General features: G+C 37.2%; 1 protein-coding gene across 1 annotated transcript in view; it reads right to left on the bottom strand.

Moving 5' to 3' along the window:
- Nucleotides 1–13,716, bottom strand: part of HELZ2 (helicase with zinc finger 2) — a 1,911,095-nt gene that overhangs the window by 545,136 nt on the left and 1,352,243 nt on the right. Inside the window, exon 14 of the mRNA XM_044089861.1 lies at nucleotides 7,941–8,148. Coding sequence (XP_043945796.1) covers nucleotides 7,941–8,148 — 208 coding nt within the window. The remainder of the gene's footprint in view (nucleotides 1–7,940; nucleotides 8,149–13,716) is intronic.

The raw sequence follows: 13,716 nt of genomic DNA on the forward strand, positions 1-13,716 counted from the left end.
AGGAAAGCAAGAGCGTTCCAGATATATTTACTTCAGTTTTTAAAGCCTTTGACTATTTGCAGCATAACAAACTGAGGCACATTCTTAGAGACACCAAGTTACTTGTATTTATTTCTTGATAAATATGTATGAGGATCAAGATGCAACAGTTAGAACCATAAGTGAAATAACTGGGTCAAGATAAGACTGCATATTGTTACCGAACTTGTTTAATGTATAAGCCGAATTAAAAATTCAGCATTCAAAATGCTGGGTTAGCCGAATCAAATGCTGGAATCAAAATTGCTGGGAAAAATATTAACTGCCTCAGCTATATTGATAATACAACTCTAATGTCTGCTCAGTGTGAAAAAAAACCTAATACTATGTCATTTATCTGATCAATTCTTTACAAACAACAGATGACGTGGCAGCAATAAGGTGTTTCATTTTCTTGGGCTTAAGGACCTTATCCACAAAATTAAAAGACACTTGTTACATGGATAGAAAGCTATGGCAAATCTTCATAAGGTTCATAGGCTCATAGGTTCATAGGTGTGTACTAGGCTAATGGCCCTAGAGCCTTTACAAGCCTAGCCCACAGAAGTGCCCTTGCATCATGCCGTCCGATGTTAGTTATTTTACAAACTGTTTGCTCTTATTATTTCCATCCTTTATACCTAGATCATGACTGAAAAGGGTCTATGGATTAGCTTGGTTACCTGTTAATAAAATAATCAATAAATAAATAAATAAACATTAATGAGCAAAGACATCACATTGAAAACAAAGATCCATAGAGTAAAAGCTATGTTTTTCCAAGTAACAACACATAGCTGTGAAAGCTAAAGTATACGAATGTATACTTGCAAAATCAATATTACTGATCTGCTGTGTTTGAAAAATAAACTAGAATACTATCAACTGTAAGAAGACCAGTTCAATCAATACTTAAACACATAAACCTAGATTGTTCATTGAAAGGTCTTATATTAAAAAAAAAACTCTTTGACCACATAATGCGAAAACAAGATTCGCTATTGAAGACAATGCCAACAGGAAAAACTGAACTTAAAAGGAGAAAGTAGCAGCTAAAATGCTAATGAATATGAATTTGCAAGAACTGTAGCAGTTGTTGACAAACAGGTCTGGTGTGATAATATCCTTGATGTCATGAAACATTAAATTTCAGTAAATAATTAGATGATGGCAGTAACAACTGTATCAGAACAGGTACTCTTTGGATCTATATCATAAAAGAAGCTGCATTTCTAACTGTCTAAACTGGTACTCATTGGAACAGTGCTTCAGTGAGTACTATAACCCAGGGTGTAGTCAGGCACATACCATATATGTTACCACGGATCCACTTCTGATGATCGAATTTCCAAAATCTCGAAACGCATATGATCGAGACCACATGTTCGAGATTTCAGAAACTCGAACATCAGAAATTAAAAAAAAACAAAAAAACATGTAAACATGTTTTTTTCAGGGCCGCAAGCCCCCTGCACCCCCACACTCCCCTACTTAAATATACTAACTCTTAGAACGTGCTACAGTGGGGGAAAGGGAAATCTCCCATTCCGTGTTTCAGCAAACACTGCTGAACGAGAGATTTCCCTGTTCCCTGATGTAGCGCAATCTCCGAGTTAGTATATTTAAGTCTCAGGAGTGCAGAGGACTTCCCCCTACAGAATCCCTCACCCAAAACAGTTACACACTCTATTAACCCCCCCCCCTACAGTTGTTCGAGTTTCTGAAACTTGATCATATGGTCTCCACCATATGAGTTTCGAGATTTCAGAAACTCGATCAACTGAAGTGAACCCATTACCACAAATACTTTTAAAAAAATAATGCACTGAATTTGTGAAACATGCATTTAAACTATGAAAGGGCGCCTTAATATATTTTTCACATTTTTTTCACAATATCAGCTTTGCAGTGTTGAAAAGGTATGCACTGTCAGGAGTGTGGATGGAGGCTGCTTTTGGGAAGATGGTGCTTATTTCCAAAAATCCTGGCTATGATACCAAATAAAGCATAATCTCTGTATAACTCTCTGTTAGATGTGAAGTTCTGGGGTCCTATCTTTAAATATAATATGTGTCAGTGTCACAACTAATAGCCTAGCTGCATGCACAATCATGTGAGCTATGTGCAATTTTGTGACTGAATTTTTACCCTATTACAAGGGAAACCACATACCACTGTGTCAAACTGAAGCATGTGTCATAACCTGATTTATGCATGAGTGTGTTAGGATTGGTACTCCAGTGTCCTGTATCACAATATAAGCTGTGTGAGTGAATATCATGTCTGAAATTCTGGAGTCTGTTTCGAAACATAAGTGGTGAGTAACTGTTCATTAGATCTTATACTGAAAGACCTGAACCAAAACGTGTGATATGGTAAATGTAGGACACAAATGGTGTACTGCTAATCTACTTTAGCAAAATTCAGGCATATGGTCATAACTGCAAAATATCCTTTGTATCTGTATGTTAGCTCTGGTACATTATGGCTTTGCATCACACTGTAAGCTGTGATTGTATACTAGAGCCTTGTATCACAGCATAAGATGTTTACCTTTGTGTTAGAGCTGGATCTCTAGGACCCTGTGTTACAATATAAGCTGCAGTCCTGTCTGTTAGAGCTACAACTCTTGGGCATTGTACTACAACATATGCAGCTTGTGTGTGTAAGAGCTGGAACTCTAGGACCACATGCCACAACATAAAATGTGCCTCTGAATTCAGAACTGGGACCTCCAGGATTGTATTACAATATAAGCTGCATGGAGGGACTTCAGATCTGGTACCGTACATATTTGGATAAGAACATAATGCATGTATCTATGTCTCAGGGCTGGTACTGCAGGGCCTTGTACCACAAAATAACAAGTGTATGTGTGAGTCAGGGCATGTACTCCACTGCCTTCAGTCACAACACTGAATATGTATATGTAGGTCATGGCAGGTATTCCAGGGTCTTGTAGTATAACACAGGTTGTATATCCCAGTGTCAGGAGTATACTTTGTGTAAGTATGGCTTTGAAATTGTACTCTGGTGACCTGAATCTCAGTATAAGAATAGTAACTGTGTGACAGGACTGGTACTTTAGGAGCCTGTATCCATGGCTGGCCTTATGTATAGAAGAACTTGGCGGCTGCCTAGGATACTCCTCTGGAAGGGACATTTTCCCACTATTTATTTATTTCCTTTAAGTAAAGAAACATGGCTTTTCCTTAGTTTAAGAAAATAAATAAATACACGATACTGAGAGGCCATATTAAAAATACAGCAGCTGCAGCACAGTAGGATGGTAGTGTTGTAGACTTAGCCATTCAATTTGCTGGCCTCCTTCTCAGTTCCATCCATGATCTTCTAAGACAATGAATGAATGAAGTAGATTGTAGAATGCTGCTGGAAGTCCCCTATTACAAATTCCTCAAACAATTCTTTCCCTTTTCATCTTAGAATAGAATTCTTTGATGATTACTGTTCTATTAAAGAAATAAAATGTGCCATCAAGCAGGCCATGAACAAGAAAAACTACATGACCACATGGCATTCTGACTGAATTCTTAAAGGTCAAATGAAAGGAAATGTTACTAAAAACTCTCAAAATGTATTCTAATTTACTGTAGGGAAGATTCAGAAGACTTGAAAAAACATCAATACTATTATCATCTTTAAGAAGGGAAACTAAGTGTTCATGGAAATTACCAAGGAGGAATATTATAATTTAGAGAAAATCCTTGCCTGTATTCTTTAAGATGCCTCATTTAGATCAATGAATAGATCTTGTTAGAAACCCAACCTGGACTTTGAAAATCATCAGGACCAGAACCATGCATGCAGTGACCCATTAAAGCATTTGGTTCTCTCATTTGAAAGAGACTGATGCACATTCATTGAGATACTGAAGCTTTGACATCCCAGATGCTTACAAACATTATTTAAAACAGATAAACCTTCAAAGCGAGTTCCTTGTCAGCAAGCAGGACCCAAACAACGATAAAAATCCAAACGTGTTTTATTTAACTTTTACACAGGCAAAAAGACAATGTATTCAAACATCACTTTACTTTTAAAAGAACTAAGAGGAAATGATGTCACAGGATTCCCTCTAAGCGGCGAACATTTTTTTAAAAACACAAGAACCACAAAACCTATAACATAATCTGTTTTAACAAAACCAATACAAAACTAACTTGTATTAAACACTTTTTGCAAGTCCTAAAATAATATTAATAATAAAACTTTTCTAAAAAGTTATACTAAATACAAATAATTTTGTTTAACAACTCTGTTGTATATAAGACCAACTATACTGTCAAAAGTACATTTACAATAGATCAAAACAACTGCCTACATTTATAAAAGTATAATTACACCTTGACAAGTGACAAGGGCACAAAATGAAACCCAGTAGTTTGACAATCTATAAGAAGGACAACCCTTCATAATAAAAATGTATATCTACATTACACTTAAACCTAATTAATATACAGGTTACTCATAGTGTGCAAGATTATAACATCTAACTATTTTCAATACATTTTTCTGAAAGAAAAAATGTCACCTTTTCACAATAAGTTAAAACCTAAAAGTGTGTGGTTAAAAAAATAATAATACATAAGAATGTCAAAGTAAATATTGGGGATTACCTAAGGTAACATTTTAACTTTAAGACAGGGGCAATATTGCAGTTGCTGTTCAAGCCTGGATCTCTAAATGCCATTCTAACTCCCTGTTTTCTAGGATCAATGAAAAAGGACCTCGGCTGACCCTCAGTGGTACATGGTCAATAGCCATGAATAAAAAACTGTGACCTGGGTTTAACGCTATATGTTTTGCAAGTGCATTGTCGCTCTTGTTGTTTTATAGATGTTCATAAATTACCAATGTAATTACAGGTTGCAATATATACTATGGACCTACTCTCACAGTTTAACTTCACCCATACCAACAGAAAAGGTCCATTGTAAAAGGCCAACTGGTGAGGGCTGGTAGAATGTGTAGCACTATGGTTGATTTTGAGAAAGAATGTGAACTGTTGAGATCAATGTTCACTAATAGGGGATATCCCGTTCAACTGCTATCCGATTTGATAGGAGAGGCCACCAGGAAAAGGATGTGTGGTTTTTATAAACCTTTACTATCTCAAGGTAAACCGATTACTGGGGACCTGATAGTTAATGGCATTTCAGGTAGGACTGAATTATCAACCATTGAGACAGGATTAGGTACAGTAATAGGTGAGGAAGTTGATTATTCTTTGAGCTTCATTACCACTTTTAGCAAAAACTCTAGAGGTATTTTAACTATCATTCGGACTGGTTGAAAAACTAGGAGACAAACCAAGGTTTATATTTAAGAGATCAAACAACCTAAAAGAACTTGTACAAAGGGATGGTCCCTTATGCGACTTCTATAGGAAAAAGGGCATGTTCAAATGTGGTTTTTGTAAATACTGTAATGTGGTTAGAGGGGGTGAAACTTTTACCATCAGGGACAAAATTAAACTGAGTAGGTCCATAGTATATATTGCAACCTGTAACTGTTGCCACGTTTTACATTGGTAAAACGGAATTTATGAACATCTATACGCTATTAAAAACAACAAGAGCGACAATGCACTTGCAAAACATATAGCGTTAAACCCAGGTCACAGTTTTTTATTCATGGCTATTGACCATGTACCACTGAGGGTCAGGGGAGGTCCTTTTTCATTGATTCTAGAAAACAGGGAGTTAGAATGGCAGTTACGCCTGGACGCATTTAGAGATCCAGGCTTGAACAGCAACTGCAATATTGCCCCTGTCTTAAAGTTAAAATGTTACCTTAGGTAATCCCCAATATTTACTTTGACATTCTTATGTATTATTATTTTTTTAACCACACACTTTTAGGTTTTAACTTATTGTGAAAAACAGGTTAAAAATTGGTGACATTTTTTCTTTCAGAAAAATGTATTGAAAATAGTTAGATGTTATAATCTTGCACACTATGAGTAACCTGTATATTAATTAGGTTTAAGTGTAATGTAGATATACATTTTTATTATGAAGGGTTATCCTTCTTATAGATTGTCAAACTACTGGGTTTCATGTTGTGCCCTTGTCACTTTTCAAGGTGTAATTATAAGGTACTGCCTCTTTTATAAATGTAGGCAGTTGTTTTGATCTATTGTAAATGTACTTTTGACAGTATAGTTGGTCTTATATACAACAGAGTTGTTAAACAAAATTATTTGTATTTAGTATAACTTTTTAGAAAAGTTTTATTATTAATATTATTTTAGGACTTGCAAAAAGTGTTTAATACAAGTTAGTTTTGTTATGTTATATTATTATTTAAAACAGCTCCAAGTTTAAGTCATTCCACATCCAAAGCCACTTGCGTCTCTGTGTAGTCTGCTCTTTCAAGAACTGAAGTTTCTTCTGTCACTCATCTTAATCCTCAAAGTCCACCTACCCAGCTATCATAATCAACTCAAAATACAGAATAAATGGAGATTAAATGCCTGCATTCAACCACCATCTTTTATAATACATCTACCACTGAGTTCTGATATGCAGATTTTGTCATTTTGCACATATTAAACATGATCATCAAGCTGCATCAAACACATCTGCAGAAGTGTATCAGAGTCTGCACACTTTCAATTGACCCTATGGAGACTTTGTATACTTTACTCAATCAAGGGACAGATTTTGAAGATAGTTAAGCATTTAATTTTACTTAGCCAATTCTCCCTTATGGCAAACAGAGACATGATCTCCTCTGCTAGTGTCTAATGTGGTGCATCTTCATCAGCGGTGACACAAGAAAGAACACCAATATACAGTGATAGGCCTACGGTTAAATCACATCTGTGCCCTTCATCAGGGATGTGATATCTGGGTGACTTACAGGAACCACCTAAACATGAATGAGCAGTATCCCCAATGATGCTCCTAGAAGACCTACTCATTGTATGGAAGGAGTACTACAGTAGATAGTATTCCTGCTGAGGCTGACACTGAGGCAACAGTCTTCAAACATCAATTCCACCATTATGAACTCTGCATTTGTATATCTGAGTCTTGATTTACAAAACAGATTCTGTAATTCAGTCAATGACAGTGATCATATGGTGGTCTGTGAATACACTAAGAAAGTACCCTGAAGGCTCACCTCAAGAAAACAGATAACATACATCAGAAGCTAGAGACATTAGGAATCAGATTATCTCAAATGTTAGTGTGCTCTTAAGGGAAACACATTGTTTTTGGAAACTGAAAACATGTACATTAGAATCTGGGAGATATTATGAATCAGATTATCTCAAATGTTAGTGTGCTTTTAAGAGAAACACATTGCTTTTTGAAACTGAAAACACAAAGAATCGAAAAAAAAAAGAAAAAAAATACTGGGCAACTCTTCCACAGTGAATCATCCACAGTTGTTTTAGAACCATTTGTGGGTTCAAGACTGAAGGAATGAGTGGTAAGAAGACCCATCAAAAGTGATCATCATTTATACTTTAACAGTGCTACACAGAACTCTGTAGAATTACTGACTGTGTCATCTACTTGGTAAATGTAAAACTTTAAATATTGCCCCCTTAACACTCATTTTTGCACAATTAGCATACAGCTGAATATCTCAGCAGAAAAATTCTTGACAAAGCCAAATATAATGGGAAGACAAAGGCCCAAAATCAGGACGCTTTTTTAATATTCCTGTTATCATATAAATATTTTGTATTAGAATGCATTTTTCAAAAGGATATGAAGCCTGAAACTTAAATGTCTGTCATTATTTAATGACGTCCAACCTCAATGGTTTGCCTGAAGATTACAAATTTTATGAGGGACATACCAAAAATATGAGGTAAAAATCTGGACAGTTGACAAGAATGACTGCTAGAAGGAGGCACAATTAACTCTCTTTTACTTGCTTCCTACCTTTTTTGCTTTACGGTGATGGACCAAGGGAATAAGTGTTTCAGGTTCAGAACACATGCTGCATTCATCAATCAGAATCTGAGTTACATTGATAGCCTCATCCTGACTGCCTGCGGACTTCATACTATATGATGTTGAGCAGGTGCAAAGGATGACATCATGACGCTTCAGTTCATAGTTCCGAGCCTTATTTAACAATTGCTTATACCTGAAAGACAACAACTTGTGTAACTGTAAGGTTAGTTTAAGATATCTGGGTTTTTAACAACTGTCAGTGCACTGTGAAGGATAACGCTGTGTACTAGAGCTTCATCATATGCAGTACAATGTATCAGAACACCATGGAGTACAGCACTAAGTATTCTAGAACAAATTCACAATCTAGTGAATGGCAACACCACCTTATCCATAGGGCATCTTTATATCTCACGGCTCCAAGACTCAGCACAGCCAAACAATACCACCAGCACTGTGTACTTTCACATCTGGCACTCACTCCCAGTGATGGCATGGAGAGTGAATGAGCTGAGCTTTTCTAGATTCTCTTCATCAAATCAAAACATATAGCCAGGGGCAAAATATAATAAGAAACTGTACAGTTAATGAAATTAACTTTGTTAAGGGCTTTTCCATGATTATTGTCGGCTTTCTTTTAACCTTTCAATATTTTGTTTGTTCATGAGATTATTAGCATGGTTAATAAGATTTTAGTACATTAGATTTTTTTTATTTGTAATACACTGAATTTTCAGCTTTTATATCTTGGTTTAAAATCACATATATCCTTTCATTAACTGTGCAACCTCTTAATAATTGTTTATCCCTGACTATACTGTTGGATTTGATAAAGCTTGGCTTCATTTTATTTGTTTATATATTTATATATATTTGTATTTGTTTATATTACTTTTGAAATTCCTTGACCTGTCAATGAAACCTGTTAAGAATATATTAGTTAGTCTTAGGAATTTTCTGCTCTAATGAGCTAAACAGGTGAAACATGTAAATTTGTTCCGCATCATAGATAAGCTGTAAATTTGTTAAGTTTCATACAAAATACCCCTTAAAAGCAGGTCCTATGAATAGACAGCTCTTGTAAAATCTTAATTTTGGGTTACAGCTGAAGAGCCCATAGGCTACACTAATCTGACTCTGTTCAAATATAAATGCTTTACTAAAATCCTGTGACTGTAATTGGATAATTTAAAATTGTAATTGTGATACATAGTAGCCCTGACATTGATAATTAAGATTGTTTCTTATTGGTCACCTACAGTTATTACTCAAATCAAGCTGTACTCCAGACAGGGTTGGGAGGGTGGCCTAATGGTTAAGGTGTTTGCCTTACAAACACAAGGTGCAGGGTTTGAGTCTTACAAAGGATAACTGGCTAGGCTTAAAATGGCTCACAAAGGGCAGTTAGCTTAGTACTAACCTATGAATCTATGAACTATCCCCTGTGACTGTAAATAGATAAATTAAGATTATTTCTTATTGGTCACCTACCACTTTTATTCACATCAAACTGCATTTCAGGGACCTATTCCCTGTGAAAGAGCCGGGTACCTCAGATGAATCACAAACGAGCACATCAAGGCCATCTATGTACCACCCACCTGACTATACATATAAATCGAGCTATTGTAACTTGTCTTAGATTGTTTGATTTGATGAATTCTGTTTTTACTCCTGTTTTTCTCCTTTTAAATAGGCAGTAGTTCTGGAAGTAAGGTATTTTCATATGGTCTGGAAGGATTTCACAACTGTTGGCACAGTCCATTTTTGTTTGATACCTCAGAGAAAAAGGAATATTCCAAGAAATGGCAATTTTGAATTTAATATATGTAAGTCCAGATTTTTGGTAGTTCAGAATCTACATTCCAGGACTTGACAATCTGAGTCTCGATACTTTAAATGATGACCATGACATACCCTTGCAATATGACAAGTAAATGTTCTGTGTAATATTGCTAGTTTTCTCATACCACTATGGCTATAAATGCAAACCTGGCCACAGTACCAGTATGCCGTTTGAAAAGCATATGTATAATGGTTTCAAAATCATTCTTCCATACTGCTGAGTGAATAGAATACATATCTGTCATATTATAAGAATGGCTTATAACAGCCATTATATCTGTGTCAAACACGAGTTGAACATCAACCATAAATAGTAATATTTTGATACTTTATATGACAAAATAAAATTAGATGTAGAGATTAAACTGACATACATGAAATAAAGAGGCACAGTGAAATGTAAGGATAAACATAAGGGAATGTCTGTCATTAAAGGCAGGCAAGATAAGAATATTACACTAACTCAGCCCTCATAGTACATACAGAGATGAATTTAAGCAACAGAGTAGAAGTGATCTGCGAGGGCTGGTAGTTTGGATTATTTACTCAAAATACATTGCATTAGATGGAGATTTGAGCTGCTGCTTATATTACCTCTTCAGTAACAGGAGAGAAGATGGAGAATGGACTTTGTGAGGAGTAATGCTCCAAAAGCTATAACAATGAAGAAGGCCCTGCAACTGAGAGGGAGACAATAATTTTGTACTTTTACTATACCAATTTACTGACTGACTGGATGAATGACTGTAAGAGGGAGGGAGATGTGCAGGAAGAAAGATTCGAGGAAGGTACAGCGGTTGTGGATAATAATTTTGTACGGGATGGATGCAAGAGTTAAGGTACTTGTTTATTTATTTATTTATGTATTTCAGTTAGATTACCGGGGAAGTCCACTGGGCCATGAAGTACCCATTTTCAGTGGAGGCCCGGGGAGAAAAGCTCCAAAGGCAGTATGATCAAGGTTACAAATGCACGAGATAAAATACAATAGAAATGTCCAAACAGCAAGTATACATAGTAAAAACAGTGCAAAATAACAAACATTTTTTTTTTTTTTTTTTTTTTTTTTACTAGGTACTAACATAATTTGCAATATTTGATTTAGATTATCTTATTTTAGGACCAAGTAATGGTGCTTCTTTTTGGAGTTCCTGTAGCATGAACGTGAAGATTTATTTAAGAAGGTTTGAAGTATGGCTTTACTAATATGTCTGGATGAGAAGCCATGTTCAAGAGATGGTATGATTGCACCATTATTGGGGCCAGCTAGGCTTCTTTATGAGTAATGAAGTTAGGGTGCTGCACTGTTGTCTATAGCCACTTTGTGTATAGTGAAAGAGGTTATATGAGTTGAGGAAAGTAGTGGCCTAGAAGACCACAGCCACTTCTAAACACTTGCTTATTTCTAGAAGTACGTTGATAAGATGGCGGTTTGGAAGAACACCATTTCTCGATAATTTAGAAAATGGGATAACCATATTTTTCTAGATACCTGGAAAGAATGACCTGTGAGTTATTTATAGCACTTTTATTTTACTCACTGTGTGTGAGCTATTAAGTAGAATTTTCTGCAATTGTTAAGCATCTGGTTGGGTTTGTTTGTTCTGATTTTTGTTTCCCACCCACTCACCCTTTTGGTATCTTGTTTTTATACTTGGTGGCTTTGCAGTTGCCCACCCCTACTGTAAATTTGATCTGGGACACTCCTCCCAGTCTAGTGTCATTACCTCATTCTACCTATTCCAGGGCGAACATTTGAGAAGGCCAACCCAGTTAGCTTCTGCTCCTCCTTTCTCCTTTCCACTTTACAAAAAAAAAAATTCTAAGCTTGTTTCCTGCCTTTCCTATAAGTTGTCTAGTCCAGATACAGATTTGCTGCATCCAGGACTGTTTGCAAGCTTCTGAGCCCCCAAGCCTTTCTGTGTTGGAGGGAAGCCTTCTAGCTTAATTTTGTTTCTTAGAACTAACCAGATTTCTAGTTTCAGCACTCATATCTGTTTCTTTGAGCTCAGCACTTGTTCAGAACTCATTGTAAGCACTAAATAAGCTAGAAATTACTACAGCACTCAACTTTCATCACTTGTCTAGAGAAAAACAGTTTTTAGTACTTAATAAATAAGCACCTGTCCAGGCATGTCTAAGGGTCAGCTCTCTGTGTTTTCTCCTGTGTGCCTGATGAACCTGGGCATCTTGGGGCAATGCAGCAATTGCCTCATGTACACAGACAACCCTCTCCTCCTACAACCCAACACTACAACCTGTGAGAGATGCACTTATATTATCAAACTGGAAGCAAAGCTCTCTTCACCCAAGACTGGACTAGACAGTCAAAAGGAGAAGGTAAACACTTGCACCACACCACACTAATCACATAGTCCCTCAAAACCTACACTACCAAAACACACACATAGAAACACAAAACACACACCTACATTTGTGGAGGTTCTCAAAAAAAATCTACCCAAGTAACAGGGACCTCCACAGCAGAAACGCAAGAAACCTCCACCCCCCCCAACACAACCCAAATGACACATAGCCCACAAACTCAGTGTGCCACTCAACCACAGATCATAATGCATAACAACGTACCTAACACTCTAGTCATAGGTAACTCTATAGTCAGGCACATTGATGTTCCACTCACAAGGCTAAACAAGGAGAAAGTCACTGTCAGCTGCCTGTCAGGTGCCAGGATCCACCACATAACACATGCACTCAGGTCACTCCACAGCAAGTACAAATATGACTCTGTCATTGTCCACGTTGGTGTGAATGACCTGAGATGTACCTCCCTGGACTACATGAAAAGAGACATGGAGGAGCTTTCTGATCTTGTAGCCAGGCAGGTATGACCCTAGCCCTGAGTAGCATCCTGCCATCACTCAGAATGATACCACAGTACAAGGACAAAATGATTGACTTCAACAATTGGCTAAGCTTCTGGTGTCATTCTAAGGGGATCCAGTATCTGTCTGCCTGAGATGACATGATCGACAAACCACGATGCTTTGCCAGAGATGGCCTGCACCTGTCGCCCTTGGGATTCCAGATACTGGCTAAGGCTCTTGCCACCCCTATAGTGCCTTTTTTAGGCAAGATTCAAATGACAAATTTACCACCATAACAGGTACAAGCAAGCAAAATCTGAGGGTAATGCTACTCAATGCTAGAAGTCTAAACCTCAAAATGCACTCACTCAAGGCACTCCTTAAAATGGAGAACATCGACATCTGTGCAGTGACAGAGACCTGGTTCAAGGCTCCAGAGAGCACCCCTGCATTACCAGGCAATAATTCATACCACACCTTTAGGCCACCTAACTTGGACCGAAGCACTAAAGGCAGAGGCATGTCCATATTCATTAAGGATATCCACACCTCCAGGCTAGTTGCTCAGCATAATGCATCTGAGATTATCCATGTGCAACAAACTCTGGGCAAGACCGCAATGCAAATTGTAGCTTGCTACAGATCCCCCACCATGCCCCAGGATTCCCACTCCTCATTTCTTGATACACTGGAAAATATTAGGGTACAACCTAACACCCTAATAATGGGTGATTTCAACTACCCCACCATTAACTGGGAAAACTATTCATGTACCAACTCTTGTGCTCAACGTTTTCTGGAATTCATAAATTCCAATGCCTTGGATCAACTTATCCACACCCCCACCAGGGGCAGCAATATCCTAGACCTGCTCATTACCAACATGGGCAACAAGTGTTCCACACCAGAGGTCAATTCCTCTTTGGTCAGATCCGACCACAATCAAATCACCCTAGACATCCACATCCCAGCCCCACCCCCCATTAGGGAAACCACCGTAAAAAAATTCTCCAAAGCAACTTCACACTTCTTAAGACAGAAGTGGTAAACTTCATGACACCCATGCAGAGATATGACTGCTGAATCCT

The sequence above is a fragment of the Protopterus annectens genome, chromosome 12.part0 (genome assembly GCF_019279795.1).
Source record: "Protopterus annectens isolate FY-2018-M chromosome 12.part0, PAN1.0, whole genome shotgun sequence".
NCBI lineage: Eukaryota > Metazoa > Chordata > Ceratodontiformes > Protopteridae > Protopterus > Protopterus annectens.